This window comes from Mesocricetus auratus, unplaced genomic scaffold (genome assembly GCF_017639785.1).
Source record: "Mesocricetus auratus isolate SY011 unplaced genomic scaffold, BCM_Maur_2.0 Super-Scaffold_100020, whole genome shotgun sequence".
NCBI classification, from domain to species: domain Eukaryota; kingdom Metazoa; phylum Chordata; class Mammalia; order Rodentia; family Cricetidae; genus Mesocricetus; species Mesocricetus auratus.
The window spans coordinates 34,126,665-34,150,103 of NW_024429201.1; the positions used below are offsets into that span (position 1 = coordinate 34,126,665).

Here is a 23,439-nt window from a genome sequence, read left to right on the forward strand (position 1 = left end):
TGTTTTGTCCCACAATGGTGAGAACAGAGCACTAGTGTCAACACAGGGCAGGGCCAGGGGTCATAAATAAGGCGGTTTGATGTTTCTGAGCCTGTCTTAACCCTGCCCACTTTTCAAAAGGCAAGTCAAGGCTTTGCTAGCTAACCAGATTTTAAAGCTTCCGCATGCTTGGCCTGTCTTTGCCTTCCTCTGAAGATGGTCAAAGCATTCCTCTCTGGGCTCCTCTGAAAACCCTTTCTGCCTCCCATTAGTCCCCAAGTCTCCCGAAAGCAGGGACTCCTGGAAGCTACCACAAGAGTCACAATTATTTCTTGATAAGCATTTGCTGAAAATCAATTAAGGAGAACAGTGCTAATTTTGAAGTCATGTGCAAAATTTCCAGCAGGCGCCTCTCTTTCATTTTCCAGGCCAAGAATCACTGTAAACACGAAAGTCCATATTGTCTAATTGCCTGGCAGTGCCTCCCTTTCCTCCTTCCCAGCGGCCACATTGACTCAGATTGATCTTCTAAGAACATCCATTTTAGAAATTATAACTGTATTATGGTAATGGATATAATTTGTAGTTTTACGAGTCTATGAATCCACTGGTTTACTGAAATATCTAGATACAAGCCTATGTTTCCAACTTTTTATAAAAGCTATTTTGATTAAAAAAGGAAGGCTTCTGGAAAACAAATCTATACATTATAGTCAAAACGTTATTTCATGGTTATGCCTTTCATAAAGACTAGGGGAAATTCTGTCAACAGACAAGCAAAGATCTTCATGTAGCTGCTTGGAGAAAGAGGCCGCCTCAGTCTGTAAAAAGCTCGACTTCCCACCCTGGCTGAGTACTCAGTTAGCTTAAGAACTGGTACCCAATTCACACCTTCCCACACATATCCATCTTTTCATATATTTTGAGCTGAAAACTGAGAAAGCTCATTTGTGCTTGGGGATAAGTTGTTTTTAAAAAACATGATAAAGTGGAATCATTTGGACAGAAAACATTAATTAAAAGAATGCACCACGGACACCACATCACTAAGAAAGCCAGTAACTTTACTGAATTGTCTGCAAAATACAAATTATACCTTATTTCCAGCAGGAGAAACTTTTGAAAATTTCCCACTTTAATTCACTACAGACAGCTGAATTTAAGTCCCTTGAGATACACAGATGTGGTTTAACTTAGGTATAACATCTTGTCATCTAGTGGCGACAAAGTCCAGCTTATGCCGCTGTGAGCCTCTGTTTGAATACTTGTTGCAAACGCTTGTATGCCCTCATTTACAAGCTACTTAATTACTCTCATCGAATGGAAACAAGTCATCAGAAAAGGAAAAAGAAGAAGAAGAAGAAGAAGAAAAACGATACAGCAAACCATCTGAAGCAATCCAAGTCCTATGCCTACAGTGACCCGGGTCTGTGTGCTCCAAGAGTGCACTGCTGCATTCAGATCACAACAGGATCCATCACTTATCAAACCTCCTTGAATTAAACTGAGGTATGAATCAATTTGAGGTATGAACTGGGAAGGCAAAATGCAATACCCGATCAGGAAAATAACCAGAAAGGACAAATTTAATGCAGAAGATATGTGGCTTGGATTGCTCCACATCTTTGGTTAAAACATAGTAAGAAAAGCCTTTAATTACATCTGTATGTAGTCTGAAGGATTCTACCAGACACCAGTATTCAAGCAGTCTTCAAAAGATCTGTAGTGGCAGGAAATTAACGCCACACAAGTGACGACACCGTAGCAGATGGCACACAGGAGAGCAGATGAAGTGTGCCATGCTCAGGCAACAGCCTTTATTGAAGGTTCAAGTGGCTTCTTAAAAAAATTAAAGAAAGAAGTACAAAGCATTTACGGGGGGGGTCGTACATGAGAGGAATCAAGGAGTAAAATGGTATCTATCTGTAAGGTAGAGGGTAGGGATGTCAGAAACACACACAGAGGTGTGAGAGGGCAGACATGGTCTCAAAACGTGTGCTGGGATTTGTTTTGCAAATTCTCACTTTAGTTAGCCTTTAGATGATCTAAAGATGACAGGCATTTTCATATTCATCATTACAAAACGTTAAATTCCACCTTTGGGAAAAATAAGCCATTTGACTAAAAAACACAATTTTAAAAAAGGTTGAAATAAACAGCCTCCTCACATCGATGCGCACAGTATATAGGAGTTGCAGCTTGCCTGTGCTGCGACACCGTTACCAGTGGTTCTCAGCTTACTGTTACCAAAATTCTTTTAAAATAGGACTAGGTATAACAATACTTGCAGCCATGTAAAATGCCACTTACTGTTCTCCTACTTGCAATGATGAATGTTGTCTAAAATGCTACTAGGCCAGGTAACGTAAAATAATCCCTCAGAGCTCTGCCCAGACTCCTGGATGTGAAGGACTCTCTGTGATTAAAAACCATACTAGATTTGCAAATACAGTAAGTGGTGAGTTACAGAAAAGGCAGAAGGGTAAAGACAGACAGACACTGACTGTTCATAGAGTGTGACTGGTCACAATAAAAATTGTGCTTCTCATTAAATCATCTTTAAAAATTCTTAGAGTATCCCTTTACTATCTGCTACTGCTTTGAATTCAGTAGTGGGAAGGAGGTGACTGGTGTCCATTTTCAAGTGAGTCTGTTCTTCTCGAGTTTGTAAAAAACTATTGTCAGAAGTGCTATAAATAGCAGAGGCCTTTGCTGGCACATTCGCTTACTCTATCTTTAGCATTAGAAACTCATGTTTGCTTTGTTGCCGAGGCAAATGGCAGGTAAAAATTTAATATGGCTATTTCTTCATATTTTTATATGACCCTTTCCCACCCACTGGCAGGATTCTAATGATACTGATAAACAAATGTATTTTGAAATGACAAAGAACATTTGTGATATGCTTGCATATTTAATACATGTTAAGTTATAAGCGTGAATCGTCAGAATGGAATCAAGTCCAGAGTGAAATGATGACTGATTTTCACTTTCACTTCATGTGCATGTTCGTGTGCACACACGGACATGCAAACAGGTGTGTAGATAACCATATTTGCAGGGATGTTCTCCTGTTTTTTCTTCTGCATAAATACTAATCTTCATGTTCCATGGATACGTTCAGTAGTGGGATATATATGAAATGATTGATGTCTTTATTTTATTTTTAATATATAAAACATTACTACAAGGCAGGCTAGCATCCTATACGGATACAACCAAAGGTGCATCATGGTCTAATTATGGATTGCAGATCAAGTTAAGAAAAATATAGCCTCGTTAATAAGGTCTTTTGGCTTCTGCCACCCAGCGGCAGCCTTTTACAGTGAGAAACATGTAGCAACTGTGCAGGTAAAATGAAATAAAAACTGGATGAACATGTCCTACTTATGATCTAGCAGGACTGATTTTACCGTAGTCTTTGCTCTGCATGTCACTATGGATGACTGGAGATGAATCGACAGATCTTCACATTCCAAGAGAAGGAAATCACTTCCTAGCCTGAAATATCACTTTATTAAACACTATATATTGATTCTTTATGGCACTCACTCTTAAAGGGTCTGAAAATTAATCCCTTACACACAAATATTACACAAGTGTTAAATTATCTTGAAAATAAAAAAAGGGACATAGAGAAAGTTTTTGAATGGGAGTTCTTGAAATGGCTATTAAACCTCTTTATTGAAGAAAAAATAGATGCCATACATGCTTTATGCAGAAGTGACATTGGGGGTCCTGACACACCAGGCTGTTCAACGGGTCAGTTAGAATCATGAAGGTGGATGACAAGTAACCATCCCTTAACTGTTTTCCTCCTTTGTAGCACCCAGTCTTTCACATTTGTCTTCTACAGAAATCTTTAACTTATCCACCAAGTAAACTCACATCTCTTGTTCCTAGGGCCCAACTTGCAGGACATGTGACCCAACTTACTCTGGGCATATTTCTAAGAAACATCAAATTCAAGGCTGAACATGAACCATGTAAATTTAGAATATGGGCAAGTTAGGATATGAACTTACTGAATTCCAAGATGCATGGTGAAATGGAGAGATCTGAAAGGGGCCCTGCTTTTGATAAAATGCAAAAACAAAAACAAAAACAAAAATGGTTTGAAAGAAACCAATTAGTATATACAATGGATGTCAGTTGACCCAATAATTTGTTGATGTTCTAAAAACAATTTAGGATGTTGCATTGTAATATGCTCTAACCCCACAGGTTATCCTTTTGACAGCTGACCTTGAACTTATAAAATGTGTGCAGAGTAAAAGAAATCAGAAAGAAAATAGTTACTCAAGTGTGCAACTGCACAAATATACCCCCCTCCCACTATTAAGAAAACAAAACTTCTGCCATTACCATAATATTATATATATTAGAAAGCTATACACAAGCATGTTAATTTCACAGATTTTTAAAAGATTCTTAATATTTTATATAATTAGAAATACACATTTCAAAAACAAAACTTCTACAAAGAGAAAACAGTTATGTTGGTTAGCAAAGCATGGAGTTCCTCATGGCTTAGGGTAGTGCTTTCTATACAAAAAGTCCTCTGTGGGTTTTACAGGACTGTTTAAAATATTAGCGAAGCTGTTGAGGGAAAAAACACATTTTGGCTTAAGTAAACTACAAAAAGCCACAAATGCTTTGCAAACTCTTTCTTACCTTTTATATGAAAATAAGCAAAATGTAATGTACATATTTTTATATTTTTTATTTAATAAGAGATGCAGACCCAGATTTATTTATTTAATTAAATACGTTAGCTCTCAAACGCCACACTTTTTTTCCGCTTTTTTTGTTGTTTTGTTTTTTCTGTTTTTTCTTTTCTTTTATCTTTTTAAAGTAGGTATGGTCCTCTTTGAATGGTTTCTGATTCTTTTGAATGAGTGCCATACACCAATGATAGACCTGCAGGTTTGTGAGCTTCCTCGGGATGTTAGGTGACCGGACCATGTTCCTAACATTTACCAATGGCCACCCCTTGCCGGGTCTGTCCAAACTTCTATACATTTTTCTATATGTTGCATAACAGCTGCTCTCTTTCAGTAAAGATCTGCCGCTTTTGGCAAATGTTTCCTTTTGTCTATTTACATGTAAATAACGTTGAACCTGCAACATGACACTATCTATTGTAACATACATTTTGCAAAGGAGCACAACAGTGAAGAGAAGTTAGCCTTAAAATCTATTTTGTACAAGTGTTCTGTTGTACAACTCAAGTGCTAAGCTTATCTCAGCATTTTCTGTTTACCTTTATACTGTATCACTGAGGCAATTTAAAAGTACTTTTACAAAACAGAGTACCTGACGTTTTTTTTTTTCCACACACGGCACATATAATGCATATCGACCCCCCTTCCCCATTAAGGTATAGCACACACACACACTGCAAGAAAAAAAAAACTATTAAGTAATAATGTGATCATGTTGCCCATCCTTCAGAGAGTCGCATGCGCTTGACTGAGGGACTTTCCCTTTCGTCCGGCGAAGGTCTGGTGAGTCCAATGGGGGAGTGGAATTCGTTCCGGTGATCCTCTCGGTCGCTCCCATCGTAGGAACTGCTACAGCTGCTCAAGCTATCAACAGGAGACCTCCCCGCCTCGTGGCGCGTGTGTTGTGGGTATCTCGAAGGAGTGGTGGTACGATCTCTAGGAGGAGAAACAGGTTCTGACTTGATGTTGAGGCTTTGAGTAGAAGGCAGGGAGAGATTTGAACTCTGAGATAAATGAGTGCTAGTGCAAGCTCTGTAGGAGGAAAGGAAACCCAGTTACAGATGGAGGAGGCCTGCAGGCCCCAGGAACTCACATTACAAACATATCAGCTTAACGACTTGCATAGACTCTAGTGCACGCCCAGAGTGAGAAGCGCGGCTAGGCACCGAGTGGTGTCACTGCCTAGAGCGGTGGAGAATGCCTGTGCCTGGTGGCACACATGCTACTTGACCTGCCCACGACTCATCAATGATCTGCGGCACCAAAAGACTCTGAAACCATATCGTTTTCCTTTTTGTAAAGGTTTGAGACAAAAGTCATTCTGTGTTCACAGAACTTTCCCTGTACGATTTACGATCTTTCATTTTCTAAACCTTGGGGGATAGTGCTTGGCTTTGAACCAGCCTCTCCTGGGCTACTAATGCCTGCATTTGAGAATTATTTTTAAAAAACGTATATTGATACAAGTTTCCTCTCCTTTCAATTAATATAACCATACAGGTGGAGTTATATAGTGCTAAGGGAAACTGAACAGTTTGAATTTCAGATAAACAGAACATATCAAATGTTACATAGTACATAGTATAGATAACGATGTAAAGCTTGGGAGGGCAAAGGAGGGGAAAAAGGACTGAATATTATCTGCAGGGAATTTAAATACCAGTTTAAAACATCTCACTAAAACTGATACATAGCTGGACTTTCTTTATCTTTTGCAGTTGCATGGGACGGAAATCTTGTTTGTAGTCTCCGTTTCCTCTAACCTTACTCTGGCTAGGCAGTAGTAACGGTGGGGTACTTAGGGCTGCACTCCTCTTGTGTATGATTTGCTGGACGTGTTGTTTCTTAAGGAAAGGGTGTGACAAAGAAGATGGAGTATGCTGGGAGTTTTCTGGGAGACTTTAGAGAAGACACGCTGGAGAAAGAAGCCTTTAAGTGTTGCTCGGCAATCGGTGACTTTGATCAGGGCAAACTGTGGTCACCTTGCATCAACTTTAAGATGTTTTTGTTGTTGTTGCTGCACTCTGATTGCCAGAGTCAAGCTGACCTAACTGCACTGTCAAGAAAGTACAGTAGCTGCTTTAACTGAGGGATACTCACAGAAAATCATTATCTGTACAGCCACATGAATTTGAAACAAAAGAAACTAAGCCTACCTATTCATGTGTGTAATCACGCTGCTTTCTAATGGGGAGAACTAGATGTGTCTTTTGGAGCAGGGAAACAGCATGAGTATATTTCAGGGAAAAGTGGAATAATTTGGGGCTGGCCTTTTGGGAGATTCAGTAAGGATTAGGATGCACAGATATAAAATTAGTCATAAGCGAGTTTATCTTTGAGTAATGCTTTATACAAAAGCACCACCTACTGGCAAGGAGTTACTTCCCTCTTATTAGTAGATGGGCTAACATGGAGGACAACAGAAAGAGAATTCCTTGCTGCTTTAATGAGGCCTTCTGTCTTTGGCAGTCTGAGCACTTAGACCGAGATCTCCATCCCAGTGCACATGGCTTTCCATCTTTGCTTATTCATGCACCTATTTATCTGAAGCTTGTTTTTTTAGTTTACATTAGTTCTTAATTTTCTGAGACTTTTAATTAAATGGTCTTTAAATCAAGAATATGTTGAGATGGGGGCAGGAAGACACCTGTATTTCAAAGGCTCCATAATGGTGGACTATTTTATACTGGTTCAAAGTTACTTAATGATTCATTTTGATGTTTGAGGAAATCCTCTTTTGATTTCTGGAAGAAAGAGTTTTCCTGGCTCTGGGTAAGAAAAACCATTTCACTAACATTTAATTAAACGCTTCTGCTGTGGATCATACGAGCGCTTAATAACGAATGTCAATTAGGAGGCTGGAAATGACACAGCACATCAATAAATACTTTTCTTCACTCTTTGACATTTTAATTTGCATTTCTCTAAACACAGTAGAAAGGGAAATTTCTACAAACTTAGTGAGTTGGGTCACATAGGTAACTTATCTATGTCAATTAAATTAGAAGTAGTGTGAGTAAAATGATGTTTCTTTAATGCCATCCGAAGGCTGAAAAATCCTTTTATTTGCTTCAGTTCCCAAAATCAATGGCCATGTAGAAGTTTAGTGGCATCTTGTTCTCCCAAAAGATCAAAGAACTTCTGGTGATTCTTTCCTCTAACTGGAACAGTGTATCTGGTGGTGGGGTTTCATTTTGCCAGGAAAGCCTTATTCTGAACTGTGTCATTGTGGGGACTAAATCCACAGCAAAGAGATGTAAATGGTGTCTTCGTCTCAACTCCATTTCTCTGTAGCGCAGAATGCAACCCAGAGTGGCTAATCTCTGCTGTCAAAGGAGTACTTTCTTGACAGGAAAAGCAGCATTCACACCACTTAACTGTATGCATGCTAGTTTGTTCTTGAGAACCAAACATAGCCATAGACAGCTGTGAGATGGGATGCTACCGGTGTATGTGGGTGAGAAAGAGGCAGGAGGAGAGGCTGGAAGGGCTCAGGTGGATGGGGTACCCTGTCAGGGCCTCTGTGCTGGTTCTGATGCACTACACTGGATTTTAAACTGGGAAAAGGAGCCTTCCTCAAAATCATTCAGAAACAAATAGGAATAGCTTTATGTAAGCTCCTCTCACTCTACCACCCCAAGAAAATTATGTTTTCCTACTACATTTATCTTCGTTTTTCTCTGTGAGACAGTCTCACTATGTATGCCAGCCTGGCCTCAAACTTTAATCCTACTGTCTTGGTCTCTTAGGTGTTGGGATTATCCTAATGTTTTTTTAAAAATCATTTTATTTTTATTTATGAATATATGTGTATGTCTCTGAGTGAGCTGGTGCGTATGTGTGTAGGTGCCTAGGCAGACCAGAAGAGGACACCAGCTACTCTAGAGCTAGACTTGCAGTTGTGACCCAACTGACATGGGTCACATGTCGTCACCTTAGGTCGTAGGTAAGACCAATAAACACTTTAAGCTGCTGAGCCGTCATCTATCCAGTCCCTGGGCCTCACTTTTTTTTTCCCTAGAGACTGGGTTTTAGCACATAACCCTGATTAACCTGGAATTTACCGTATAGGCCAGACTAAGACCGGAACCACATACAGTCATGAAGCCTGACTTTTAAAAGTAATCTCTATTCAATCTCTCTCTCAGTATGTATTGAATACTCTCATAAATGAAGAAAGCAAATGGACAGACTTCCAGAAAACAGGCTGTTATCTTCTAGACAGTGGTCAAAGGAGTACCTAAAAGTCAAGCGTTGTGTCTGTAAAACTGTAACTCCCTTACTGAAAATGGCTTTCCTACATAAAATTAGTGTGTGCATCTTGTGTAACCTCATCATACAAAATAGATACTACATAGCTTCTCAACCTTAGTCTTGCAGACAATGTTGTAAAGGACAAAGTGGACATTTTTGTTTTCATGGACAAAAATGAAGAGTTTTACTATAGTTTGCAATTTTGAGAGAGAATTACGGTAGTCATTTTAGGATTCTGGAGGTATTGACTTTGGTGGAACTAAAAATCTATCCCATGCTTTGCTTAAAATATAGTACCTACCTACTAAACACATATCTGTGACACCCTTTGACTTGGAAAACATCAATCCTTTTAACTGATTTATCCTCTACAACAGTGGTGGTTCTCAACCTTCCTAATGCTGCCACCTTTTAATACAGTTCCTCATGCTGTGGTGATCCCAACCATAAAATTGTCTCATTGCTAACTTCATAACTGTCACTTTGCTACTGTCGTGAATCATAATCTAAATTCTGACATGCAGGATATATGGCACATGACCCTCCCAAAGGAGTTTGGACCCACAGGTCAGTGGGATGCCCATTGCAAATGACTATTGAATGGTATTTTAGATCTGTGTTACATCGATACTAAATGAAGTTCACTGGGAGAGAGGAGAAGGCAAGAACAATGGAGGTAAAGTAGCAATTAGTGACCTTTATTTGAATAAAGAGACATTCCTCAGCATTGAGATACAAAACTAGTTAGTTAATATTACTAACTCGTAACTAAAATGGCTCAATAGAAAACTGAATGTGGGGTGGGTATGTAGGAAGTTTCTAAATAGGAGAATTCATCTGTAAGTAGCTTTGTCCTGTTTGTTTTAAAGATTGAATTCTGTAATTATTATTTCAAATTAAAATGAGGTGTCTTGTTTAACTCTTATAAGATGGAGTGCAAATTGTGGATTCAGGGCATTTTAGAGTTTGAGTTTTTTCATAGATAAATGACAGAAGTCATTCCTATGACAAAGATGCATCTCAAAGCTACCACAAGGGGGCAGAAAGATACATACTTTGACCAGAAAGCAAGTTATTTTTATACCCAAATTCAGTAATTAGTATTGCATGTGTTAATTAGCATTTGCACATATATTTTAATACAATGGGTATAACTAGACAACTATCTTATGAACACATTATACATATTTTAAAGCCTGTACAGGAACTCAACAGCTGATTCTATGTACTTAGGTTCATATTAATTTTCTCTAAGTGAGAACCTCAGCTCAAAAATGTAAAGAATTATAACTATAAATACCTTCAAAATTTCCCAAAAAAGTAACCCTGCAGAAATCTAATCCAAAGCTCCATCACCAACAGAGGTAGAACCAAACAGAGTCTCACACATTAAGGAAAGACTGTGCTTAACTATTAGTGCTTCCTGTTCACGTAAAAAAAAAAAAGAAAGAAAGAAAAGCAAACTCGTGAAGCCATATCTAAGCGACTTGAAACGTGATCTGACAGTGTCTGTCAAAGAAACTATGTTTTACACCCTTTAATAGATATGAAAACACATTGTTGAAGACAGGCCTTTATCATTTAGAAACACGGTCTCTGGTTACGCTAGAAAGACATAAGTATTGCTTACCCCAACTGACTGAGGGCAGATGGCGGCATGTTGTGTAGGTGCTGCTGTTGCCAGCCAGTTACAGAGCCAAGGTGAAGTGCGCTGGCAGTATTGAAGCCGGACAGGGATGACAGGTCTGCACTGCTCAGGGAGTACTCTAGACGAAGGAATGAGGATGGCAGCAAGGGGGACACTTAGTTTGAAAACTGTCAAATGGTAAACGAAATTAAACATTTTCAATTTCTAAAACATACTCGAGTCAAAGGTTTTGATTTGAGAAAAGAAGAGAATAAAACACCAGGGATAATTTTAATCTTAATATTATTTACCCAGGTAAGGATTTCGCAAAAGATTTAAAGTAACAGCTCCTGCAATCACAGCCTATTACACCAACTTTGTTTAAACGTGTAAAATATGCACATGTTTTATGGTCCAGAAAGTTTTTTCATTTAAAAATCTCAAGAAGTGAGCTCTGCATTATAGTAAAGAAATAGCAGCTCATTTTCTTGACATTTTGAATTCACTTTAGGTAAATAGAACTTTCAGGTACTTAAAAAAAAGCACTGTAGACAATCACTTTGCAGCCTTCATAAGCATGCACGGTTCTGTGCACTCTGGACACAGGCACCACACAAGCTCCCGACAGGGTACAGAAAGTAACTTCTAAAATATGCTTTTTAAAGAAGTGTTTACTGTAATATTTTCACATAGCAAAGCTACTCACCAGTACCATATGTTGTTGAAATGGCTGACGGATACCCTCCCATTCCTTGTCCTGGTAAAGTAGGAGTTGCTACGGAAACCACTGGAGTAGCCAATGACTGAGCCGACTGGGAGTTATTTATCCTTTGATTCTTTTAAAGTAAATAAAAGAACATTATAGATGGAAGATTTAAAAAGTTCAAAATACTAGGTCTCACTATTAGTTTTTCACATAAAGAAATAAGTTGGTACAAAGCTCATGAAATTAATCATTTAACATGTGTCTCTATGAACTCTGCCAACCCTATCATTTACAATCCTTCAAGAGACCAGCTGTTGCCATAGTAACCCATTACATCAGTGTCTCCTAGGCAACTGAACTAGTAACAAGTACCATAGCTTTATTATGGGTAAAAACAGACTATGCTGAGAACTGATGAAATATGTATACTGTACTGCTATTGTTTCAGTTTTTATTCAAATGCAAATTAAAAAATTAAAATCAACCACAGTGGGTTTTATGATCAGTTAGTTCTATGTACAACCGAGCTGACGGTTATGGAGTCATGCTATATTCTGACCAGCAGGTGGTGCTCTGACCACTTTCTTCAGCTTCTAAACTTCCTTGCAAAGAAGCTAATGTCAGTAATTAACTCGTTATAACAAGGAGGTAAAAGATGCATTTGCTTAGAATAATGGTATTTTAAATCTTGAAAAATAGACATTTTGCTGTTTAATGACTAAAGAAACACTTTTGTGTTAAGATTTTAGAGTAAATTCAGTCTGAAGATATTTAAAACATGGCCTTTAGTTAAAAGGTGGGGACAGGGGAAAAAGGCCCACAAAAACCAGATTTCTTTTTCACCTGTCAGAGACCCTAGAAATTAGCGATGCTTAAGCATAATCAATACCCTCATTCCACAAGGTAAATTTGACATCCTTCCATTTGATCACAGCTAGGACCTTACACTAAAGCAGTGTTGTCATCTTCCTGAGCATGCCCTGCAAGCCAAACCCTCTTCCCACTTACCAACAGCAGGTCCACGTCCTCAGACTGAGAGCATGGGGAAGGAGTTTATTAATTAGTGTCGGTAAATATTTATAACTGTGAAATCTTTTCAACAAAAGGAGAAGCACCCCCTGGCAGACCCAACAGTTTAAGCAGCTTTATACACCAGGCTGCAGAAACATCTCCTTAACAAAGGCATCCTTTGTCCCCCTCAGTGAGGCGCTGGTCTCCAGTGGGAAGACCATCTACCTGGGCTTCAGCTCAGGTCAGCCGTCTCCGTGTTCATTATTTCACCGCCATATTTTGATAAAGAAATAAAAGGACTGTACTTTAAACGCTACTTGCTAGACGGAAGGGCTCACACCTGACAACCAGAAGAGAGACACGACCTGCCACTTGCAGAATCCATGGGAATGCATCAGTTTAAAAAATGAGGGGAAGAATTTACTGAGCGACACTGCTTGCCATGCCTGGCCCACAGCGACTGCGACTGTGGGAGGTTTTGTTTATTAGACCCAGTCTTTTCTAAAGGGAATGTCACATATTATTTGATTTTGGCTAGATACTAAGAAAATAAATATAATAATAAATCAGTCCGTTCACAGGACTATTTTACTCTTAAGCATGTCACAGAACAGAGAATTCTAAAAAAAAACAAAGAAATATTTGTAGAATAATTTAAATCTGCCTATTGAATCTTGGTTATAAATGTTCTCACTGGTAAATACTGCTGAGTTAGAGAACACTATTTGTCTATCTATCTATCTATCTATCTATCTATCTATCTATCTATCTATCATCTATCTATTTATCTATCTATCATCTACCTATCTTTCTTTGTTTTTGAGTTTGATACCACAATATTCTTTCCACCTTAGGCATGAGTCTCATAAGCTAGAAAAATGATATAACCTTAGAATTTTATATATGCTGAAGTCTGTATTTTATATTTCTATATCTTCCCTTAAAAGTATGTCACTATATTTTTTGATAAAAACATAACATTGATTCTCAAATTTTCTTGGGCTTTAACAAAACTAGCTTTTGAGGGTTAGTAATTTTCATAAAGTACTTGTAGGCAAAGATGAGCCGAGACAATGCAAAGGCATAAGGTATGTTAGATATTAAAGAAGTGATACCTAAGAAAGGAATTTCCAATTAATATAAGAAATTTCATTTAGGAATCAGGGAAAGTATTTTTCACTGTCAGCATCGTGAGAACATAGCTCAACAATGTAAAAATACTTTCACGAAGCACTTCATAATTACTCTTCCTATGGGATATGATTTGATCAGTGGTATAAATGGAGTACTATAAACGGAGAGCTTTGGAAGAATTTTTTTTCTTATTCCAGAAAAACAATCCTGAAGAGAGTCTATTGGATTTCTTTTAATATAGAAAATGCAAAATCAGTTACTACAGCCCCATCAATAGGATTAGAAACACCATTAGTCAATAGTGTTAACTGTCTGGTTTGGCATAAGAAATTTGTATCTAGACAAACATTAGAATAGCAAAACACATCCATCTAAGCTGTCATCAACATGTATTAAGGACAGAGCTGTGCATTACCACTGATGGCATCGTGTTCTTGCTGCCCGGTGGAATAAGAACTCGGAGATCTGGTTTACGATTATTCATCCCTAGATTCATAGGGGGAGGAGATTTGGCTTGTATATTCTTGTTCAAGTTACCAGGTGAGACCAGCAGACCTGGTGAGTTTCGGGGGTTGCCATATCCATTCCCTGTTAATACAAAACAGTGACAAAGCTCAGGGAGAAATCCAGATTCAGGCATGTTTTTAAAGAACATTCTGTAGGAGAATAAAAGGGAAAGCTTAACTGTGAGACATCCATAGGAGCACACAAAAGCTCATAGGCTGACTGTTTTAACCTCTGCGTGAAAGGGGCAACCCAGTTAATTGTTTCATACACCTCTGAAAGAATGTTAAAAACTTTTTTTTTGTGCGAAGAGAGAGAATCTTTGTTAACTTGATCAGAAATCTACATATCATATGCTTTTTTCCCCCTATTAAGTTCACCCCTCCCCTCCCCCGGAAGAAAGTCAGACAGCCAGTTCAGGATCTAAGAAGAGCACAGAATTGGTCCTGCACTTTAATTGACTAGTTTGGCGGAGGCCAGGCTGCAGTGACTCACTCTTTCAGTTCGTTGGTTTGGGTTTTACTTTGTGTGTCTGTGCATCCTTCGATGAAGAAGGGGCCAGGCAGCAAGGCTGTAATTTCTAGGGCAGGCAGGAGGAGGGTAAGCTGCATACACATTTGCTGTTCAGTCTCCCCAGCAATAAGTGAATGCTCTCCAAGGCCTTTCTTGCATCTGGTTTACCATTCTCACCGAGTTCAGCACACAGCCCCGAAGCCTTGCACGATTTCCTACTCATGAAAACCTTCCAAAGTGACAGTCCTCAGGCACTGATGCTATGATGCCTCCAGGGAAGGGCTGAGTCATTCAGACACAGGGAAAGCCACTAATTGTGAAGGCTTAGGGTTCCTTTAGGATCTGATATTCAGCTTCCTCCTAACAAAGTGGGCATTTGGAAGCTTCCATTTCCCACGTTTAAAACAAACTACCCCTGATAGAAACAGTGAAGGAGTTGGGCGGAAAGGCAAACTGAACTGGAGTTAACAGCTGACTCAGAAAGCTATCTGCTGGTTTCTCCGGGGAGAATAGGAGAAATCCATTGCTGGATTTAACAATGCTCCCTAGATAAACAGCCAGTTGTTTTCCAAGGGCCACTGAAAAGGAGGCGGTTAAATGTCATTGTTATTGTCATCATCACAAAAGACAAGTATCTATTACTCTTAGAAGGATGAGATCAAATGCTACTCTGTGAGGAGGCAAAGACAGTGCTACAGCCTTGGAAGGCTCTGAAATTCCTTTGTAGTAAAGGAATCCACACTTGTGTACAAACAAGACTACCTAGGACAAGATGCCTGTAGAATAATATAGATTATACATGATTCAGCTTCTATGGGAGAACAGGTTGCCTAACCCAGGTTAAGGAACTAATTTCCTTTTTACCAAGAGAAGAGGTAATTAAGCCTCTGACTTGGGTGACTGGGCAGAGGGAGGGCTAAGGAAGGATTTTACCCATCATCCTTAGGAAAACTGGAAGGAATCTGCTTGCAAAGGAGCCAATGAAAAGGGAGTGCTCCATGGAGCAGTATAGAAGCCCGACTGTTCAGAGGTCTCGAATTCCATGGTAATGTGATAGAAACGGAGACCACCCAGAATTCCAGAACAGGTTCCTGTGTGGTCATGCCCAGACTTGGGAAAGACCAGTGGTGTGGACCATTCTTGAGACTGTTGCAATGGCTTCAGGTTAAGACAAGGGGTTGGGAGAGGAAATCACAGGGCAATTTCCAGAAGATTCTTATGAGAACCTTCAACTAAGTGGACATTAATTGTACAAAGTAATGACTTCATTATGATGTGCTCAAACATGTATGCGATACACTTTGATATATTCACCCTCTTTTGTCCTTTCCACCCCACTTTGGCTCCTGTCTTCACAAATTGTCGTCCCCTCCCCCCCACAACAATTTTTGGATTAAAATCTAGCTGGAGCATGTGATCCAAAACAAAACACATTTGTTCTCTTCATATCCATTTAATTTACCTGTTTTGTTTCATGAATAAATACATAGGCTGAAAGAATAAAAACTGCAAGATTCAATCTTACAATTGAATCATGGATAAAAATTAACAAGTTTCTTGAGGCAAAAACTAAAACAAAACAAATGAAACACCCTCAATACATTTGTCAACTACCAAATAGTTGCTTAAGAAATTTGCACTGAATTTGAATATAAATTAGTCTTTTATAATAAAACATCAAGAAAAGTTGCTAAATTACAGCTAGCTAAATATGTCAAAACCCAATTATCTGTTATACTTAATTTGGAGCGCATTTGGTAGTAACAGTTCTTATATGAAACAATATTCACCTGTTCTCACTAGGAGAAATAGAAGCAAATTATATTCCTAAGAAAAAAGATGGATGAGGGAGGTTATGCAGAGGAGTTTTGTATTTAATGTGTCTCCCTGGACCATTATTCTGTGTTGGGGCCTTAGATTGAATTGTAGAGTCTCCTGGACAAAAATGAAATGAGTAAACCAAGACATTTGCAGTATGCACTCCCATCCGCTGAAGTTCAGACAGACACACTGAGTTACATGTAAACCAAGACATTTGCAGTATGCATTCCCGTCCGCTGAAGTTCAGACAGACACACTGAGTTACATGTAAACCAAGACATTTGCAGTATGCATTCCCGTCCGCTGAAGTTCAGACAGACACACTGAGTTACATGTGTCATGTACATGTTAACCCTGGGTGAGATCTGCTTTAACCAAACAATCAAATGGAAAACTAGCCTAGTAATTTCAAAAGAAGAAGAAGAAATGTCAGTTAAGCAGTGCAATGAAGCCTGAACAGATGAGAAGAAACTAGAACCCTGCCTGGGTAGAAGTTGATGCTGGTTTGCATGGAGGAGTAATTCTGCTAAAAGGAAGTAAAACCACTTCGTGAAATGTGTTGTCCTGAGATATGACAAACACGGGGCCAGTGTGAGAAAATGGAAAGGCTTCATAGCGGCTGTGAAGAGTCTCTTTAAAAACATTCTCTATGCTAAGCTCTGAGATATTCCAAAAACCCTCCGTTTTCTGCCCACATTTTAAAACAGCCATTTGAGGCAGCAGTAGGAGGGAAAGAAGAAAACATACATGCATGTTTTTTCACTCAGTAAACACCTCAGAAGTAAAAACTGAGTTGAAAACTGCTCTATGTCTCTCTCTCTTGAAATATTTCCTGTTATTTGGAAATTACACCACTTTAGAAGATTAGTTACATATTTTTTAAGGTGTTTTACACATTGAATGTAAAATATTTTCAGCTGTGATGACATTTTTTACATTTATATTTTTAGAGCATAAAGTTATTTTTATGAACAAATAAATTCTATTTTTTATGAGTGAATTTCTCTATTTTTAGCATATTGTGCCAGCTAGCATTTTGGAGCCGTATAATAACCATTTCTGTTTCCAGCCACCAAATTGTTATTCTTTTGGCATAATATAGATTCAGGAATGTGAGACTGTGGACCCTAGACCAGTGATATTGAAACCTATCATTTGGAAATCAATGATGAATACATGTGTGTGGTTTATTGCTAAGAAGAGCCTGCATTTAAGTTGGCTGGGAAACCACAGCCTCCTCCTCACTCGGAATGCTTTAGCCTGTGTGGAAGCTGCTGTCCCACCTTAAGATAAATTCACCAGAGAGCATGGCCACATTTAAATTCAGGGGCCCAGGAGGTGGGAAACACCAGCCCTCAACAACCTTCTAATATACAGATTCAACTTTCTTGATGCTATGTTTTAAAATTATACTTCACTTGGACAATTATCAATTTAGACGTGACTGTATGCAGATGTCACATTCTTCTGACCACTTAAAAGGACACAAATTATAAAGTATGGCAAATGGATTTCCTGATTATAGATTATAGGAAAATGAGGTACAGACCAACTTTAGAGTCCAATGAAACTTTTATGGTTTCATTTGATTAAAATATTGTTTCTTATAAAACAATTTAAGCTTTCATGATGTAACTTACATAAAGGATAGCAGACTCTACTTGTTGCTACAAGTGTATAAATATATCAAAACTAGTGTAAATATTCAAGATTTGTAATATAGTGTTAATTTTCTTCATGGTTAACTTAAAAACATTTTTCTGTGTTTTCTACTTCATTTGTTTTTACTCACTCCTATTTTAGGAAGTTGTAAATTCAGAGAACATACTCCTGGCTGAAGATATGAGGCAGGCACTTGGCCTTGTCACACAGAGCTCAGCTGAGCACACACTCCTGTAAGCCCACAGTTCTTGTATCTGAACATTTGGATATTGTGAGTCTTCTCATTTGCTTTTTGAGTTTTCTTTTCATTTTTCAATTATCAATAAAAGCACATAAAGTTAATAAGCACAAAACTGAAATTAATCACAGGGCCTGGGGCTAGCTAATTTTTGCAAGGCAGTCTTACCTTCCAAATTGTCAACTTTGACCTTTTGCTCCCCTCCCTCCATCTTTATATTCCAAATCTTTTTCAGTTTTCTCCATAAAAGCCTGTGTGCATGTTTTTTATTACCATCATTCTCATAGAGACTTAAATCCCCATGTGACAGAGTCTTTGAAAGCCCTCCACCTATTCTTCTATTCTCTAGCTGAAGGGTTCTCTCCATGCCCTAAATTGAGCTACAGGAGCGTTTGGGCTGTATGCAAACTTCTGTGTAAATGTGTGATGTTGGCTGGCACTCCTGGGGGCATCATTCTTAGCTGTCCTTTCTGTCCTATTTTTTCCCATATACGGTTTAACACAGTTGGGTCAGTGCCCTACCTGTCTCTCAGGACTTTCTACAGTTAGCCTACTGTTTCTAACCTAATTCACAATGGCCACAGCCAGGCTCTCATGCTCTGAATGAGTCTTCCCTCTGTTAGTTCAACAACTGCCAGTGTTCACTCTTCTCTTTAATTCAAATTTGTCTTTTAAGGATGAGCTACAGTGGTGACTCTTTCATGATGCCTTTCAAATGACTTCTGCCCATACTGAAATGACTCTTCTCTAAACTGTCACTGCAATTAGGGGCAGTGACACCATGTGACTGTTCATTTGTACAGTGCTTCATATATTGGAGAAACATTACAGAGTGAGCTAGAGGGTTAGAAATTACTCATAAATAGCACTAGGAGATGAGTTACTGTGGAACAGGAGGTGACAACTGAAATGAATAACTTTAAATTTAAACATCAAGAATCTCTCTGTGCTACTTGCAAAACTCTTATATTTGGATCAACATTATATTTTGGAGGCCAAGCATACCAATAAAACAGTTTATCAGCCATCTGCTATGAAAGCCCCCAAACCACGTAACTGTCCATTTACTAAACTTGCTTATGAGAGTTAATTGAACCCTCCTTTTAGCTTGTCTTTCCTGTTTACCATTTTATAGCACACAGTGATGTGCTACTTGTAGCAGGATCAGAGAAGGTGGACCTACCCCACAGTGAAACGAAAACTGAAGAGAGACACAGAACTTCCTAACTGACAAATGTTTACTGCCAGAGGCTCTCTTGATGCAATTCTCAAAAATTTATTTAAGTGAAACTTCATTTTAAAAAATGGTAGACAGTGCCAACTAAGCGCAAACAGGATTTTGTTAGAAGGTTAAGATAGACTTTTCAGAGACGGGGCACAAAACAATAGGGTTTCATGAATGGCGACTATTGAGGAGGAAAGTGCTCTGTGAAGGTAAAATGCTGGCTCTTTTAGAATATGCGTTTTCAGTATTTGGAAAAGTAGGATTAGCTAACACAAGTGTCTCGGATAATGTTAACTTTATCCTAAACTCTCAGCAGCCTGTCCAGTAGGAAACGAGCAGCAAAGGAGAGCCGTTGAAGGGCTAGCACTGTTAATCTGGTGTGTTAGGAAACACATACAGAACAGGGGTTAGCCTGCTGCCAAGGAAGCCAGTTAAGAGGCACATACCAGACAGAATGTTGTAAATCAGGTCTAGATGGCACAGTATCAAAGACTAGTTTACCGGCAGTCAGGAGCTGGGCACAAAGGAGGCTGAGGCAGATTTGCCTTCTCATTGTAAAACACCGTTTTGCTAGGTAAGAGAGGTCTAAGAGTAATGTGAATTGGAGGGAGACATTGTCAACTGACCATATGCCAACAGCAGCAATAGCAAAAACCTTGAAGCCTTATCTGCCAGTCATGTGATATCAACATTATCTCCACCCCCTCAGCAGTTCCAGGTAGCTGATAACAAACATGGACAGAAAAGATCTTTAAACCTCACAAGAATAACCCTGTGGTTATTAAAACCCTGAGGTGATTAAAAGTATATCATTATGTTGCATTGAAAAAAAAAAAAAAAGACCAGAGAGGTCTAGCAAGTTGCTCAATGTCAAAAAGCCATCCACTTGTAGAGACATAATGTGACCTCAAGCAGTGTGTCCATGCCCTAAGTGTATGCTGAGTTGCTTTCTGAAAATCAGGTTCTAGAGTCTAAAGGCTTTCACGCATTGCTTCATTTTAAAAAATCAAAGGATTATAAAGGAAGAAAACTGCGAAGACAGGACACTCAGAGCTTCTCCTAAGCTCAAGGAGATGTGGAAATTTGAAGCTCACATCACTGGGCGCTGCAAATGATAAAAATGATGCTGAGCAGTGTAGCCTAGTCAAAGAGTTCGTGCCTGGGATCTGACAAACCCTGGGTTCAGGCATTAGCACCTCAAACTAAAATTAAGCAAGTCAAAATAAAGCAAAACAAAACAGGACATATTAAGACTGGTTTGAAAGAAAATTTTATATGAAAATGTACAGAATGGTGATGTGTCTGGAAAAATTGCTGGTCTCCTAGGCAGACAACGAGCAGGACACGATGGGCTTAGATGTGTGAAGAGCCTGAACAGCTATTGTAGTGTACTCTGATTAGACATACTTTAAAATGAGATTTTGTAAAATTTAAATCAAGAATAAAGATGTTTACCTGTTTACTGTCAATTAAAAAGACAAGCTTCTATTAGAGCCTCTTAATACAACAGCAGAATGTCTAGGATTTTACGGGACCTATTATTAGTTGTTTATATCTGACTTAGAGGTGTGCCAGAATTGCTTTGTGTGGGGATTCGTTCATGTCATCCGATCTGGGAGAGTTAGGGGCACATCGCCACAGGAAAACATTAAGATGAAGATACAGCTGAACGTTTCATGTATTGATTTGTTGCTTTTACTCCAGCTAAGTGTTTTCCCCACTTAGACTGCTTGTAATTTTAATTTTTTTTTATGCTGGTGATTGAACTCAAGACCTTACATATGCTAAGCACATGCTCTCCCACTGAGCTATGCCCATAGCTCCTTAATTTTTTCTTTTATTAGAACCATTTTGAAAATACTTTCCATACATTGCCTTGTTAAGTAGGAGCTGCCATATTTATGTAAACACTGTCACCACCATCAACTAATTTTACATTTGACTTTTAAAAGCTTTAAGCTAGCTTTTCAACCAAGGTGTTATTCCAAGTCTCAAACCTGCACATATCTTCCTAGATATCTTTTGATTTTTCTAGATTGCAGTCTCATCTCACTCTATATTGAATGCCTGAAACCCAGTTAAGAATTTGAAAAAAATGTGTTTTTCAGCTGTTATAAATCAAAACAAGGGTTTTCGTTTTGTTAAAAAAAAGTTCATTTTTATGGGTGGCTCTAAGAGGCAACCACGTGACATTTAGGTCAGAAGTCTGGAAATAACATTTTCAGCACGCCTGCTGTAGATGGATTAAATCAGATCTACTGACGACTCCTGATTACAGATTCCTGTCCCTAGAATCCTGTTTCTCTTCTTTCTGGGGCTTCTCAATGGAGGTATAACAACGTATAACTGCACCGTGAAGGAACTCCATTTTAGAAAAATGCTCCAGGGGCAGCGGATATTTCTAAGAGACTTGTCTCTGCTGTATTGCGTCAGCAAATAGACAGTCTCAAGGGCTTCGTATCTAGCATGCTTGACTTTGATGTTCGGAGAACTGTTTGTGCGGAGGGAGCAGAGGTTGACTTTCGGTTTCTCTCCTTGTCTCTGTTTGAACCCGGAGGTGGGAACGCCCAGGGAACCTCCTGTCTCTGTCTCCCAAACACTGGGGTTCAGGCATGCACTGCCAAGCCTGGCCTTGACATAGGTTCTGGGGATTGTCTCAGTTTCTCACGAATGGTGACAAACGTTATGTACTGAGCCTTGGGGTGGTGTGCTACACACCTTCTGCGAAACGTATGCTCTGTGAAAGCCAATATCCACGTGACTGATAAAGCAGCAGGCTTCTACTTCTACAAGGTAGATTCCCCAAGGAAAGAGGGTCCATGCCAAAGCAGCCTTGTGCACTCCTTTGTCCAAATCATCATGTGGACCTCGCTTTGTCACCCAACATTTAGCGAAGGAGGAAACTGAAGCTTAGGAGGCTTCTGCAGTCACCCGGGGAGCAAATGTGAGAGCTTTGATACATATCCAAACGCAGGCCTCCGCTGCGTCACTACAAAGACCAGATGTTTGAGATTTAGCGTGCCTTGCGTATTTCCCCCATCCCTGGAAAAGCCCCCATTCACAAGGAAGGCAGAGGAAGACAATCTGATTTTTCCATGTGCATAGGCTCTGAGAATATCCGCATGCTTGGGGTACTGACTTAACGGATAGTTTTTAATGGCGCCATAAAAATGGCATCAAACCTTACTATCTTAAGAAAAAAAAAACTCCACTTAACCATGAATGATAGATTTATGACTCATTTAATTATTCACTTCTTGAGATTTTGGGGGCTGTCTCTTTGCTAAAAATGAGGGGGTGTCTTCATTATTGACACAATTGCTCTTTCTTTCAGTCATTTTTCTAAACAAAAATATTGAGACAGTATAAATTAGGGAGAACGTGACAGAAGAGAAGGAATAATGGCTTGTGGTTTTAACATTTACACAACCGCTTTGAACACATACGAAGTTCATAATGTTCAAAGTGAAATGTGTGGCAAGGCATTTGCTGCATTCCCATGATGCCTCAGATTTATGACTACACTTGCTTCACTCACCCTCAAGGACACAGCCTAGACCTGCCGTCTCTGCGGAGACTACTACTGCACCAGTACGGGGCGGTGTACATTCACTGAACAGTGCTGGAACACAATCAAACCACACTCTCTTCTTGGTTAGAAAACCAAGGATATGATAATTGTAATGCTGACAGAAGCCAACATTTATCAACACGCACTTTCTCTAGGTGCTCTGTGTTGATTCTCTCATGCGATTCTCTATTCTTTTGGGTTATTTTATTATTTCCAATGTATGTGGATGGCATATTTCCCAAAAGTAATTCCAAATGCACAAATTTTGCTCCATGACTTTACTGTTTTCATCGGACTTAATACTACTCTAACTAAAACTGTTTTTTTTTCATGCTTGGTATGTAAATTAGTACTAGCATGTCTGAATATGTAAATTAGATATAGACAGATTGGTTCCCACTGCTGTAATAGCTGTGTTAGTCCAACAGGTTCTCCTTCTCCTAGTAGAGAAAAAAAGCAGAATCCCTTCT

At 39.0% G+C, this 23,439-nt stretch overlaps 1 protein-coding gene across 9 annotated transcripts in view; it reads right to left on the reverse strand.

The window, feature by feature from the left end:
- Nucleotides 1-1,022: 1,022 nt before the first annotated feature.
- Nucleotides 1,023-23,439, reverse strand: part of Mef2c (myocyte enhancer factor 2C) — a 161,815-nt gene continuing 139,398 nt past the window's right edge. For 4 of the 9 annotated variants that reach the window (XM_013126243.3, XM_013126239.3, XM_013126235.3 and 1 more), the window contains 5 exons: nucleotides 13,851-14,023; nucleotides 12,299-12,322; nucleotides 11,291-11,420; nucleotides 10,588-10,723; nucleotides 1,023-5,735 (listed from right to left, as the gene is read on the reverse strand). In XM_013126243.3, coding sequence (XP_012981697.1) covers nucleotides 5,414-5,735; nucleotides 10,588-10,723; nucleotides 11,291-11,420; nucleotides 12,299-12,322; nucleotides 13,851-14,023 — 785 coding nt within the window. In that variant the 3' untranslated portion in view covers nucleotides 1,023-5,413. The remainder of the gene's footprint in view (nucleotides 5,736-10,587; nucleotides 10,724-11,290; nucleotides 11,421-12,298; nucleotides 12,323-13,850; nucleotides 14,024-23,439) is intronic. The other 5 variants (XM_021223511.2, XM_013126252.3, XM_021223517.2 and 2 more) reach the window with 3 other exon arrangements.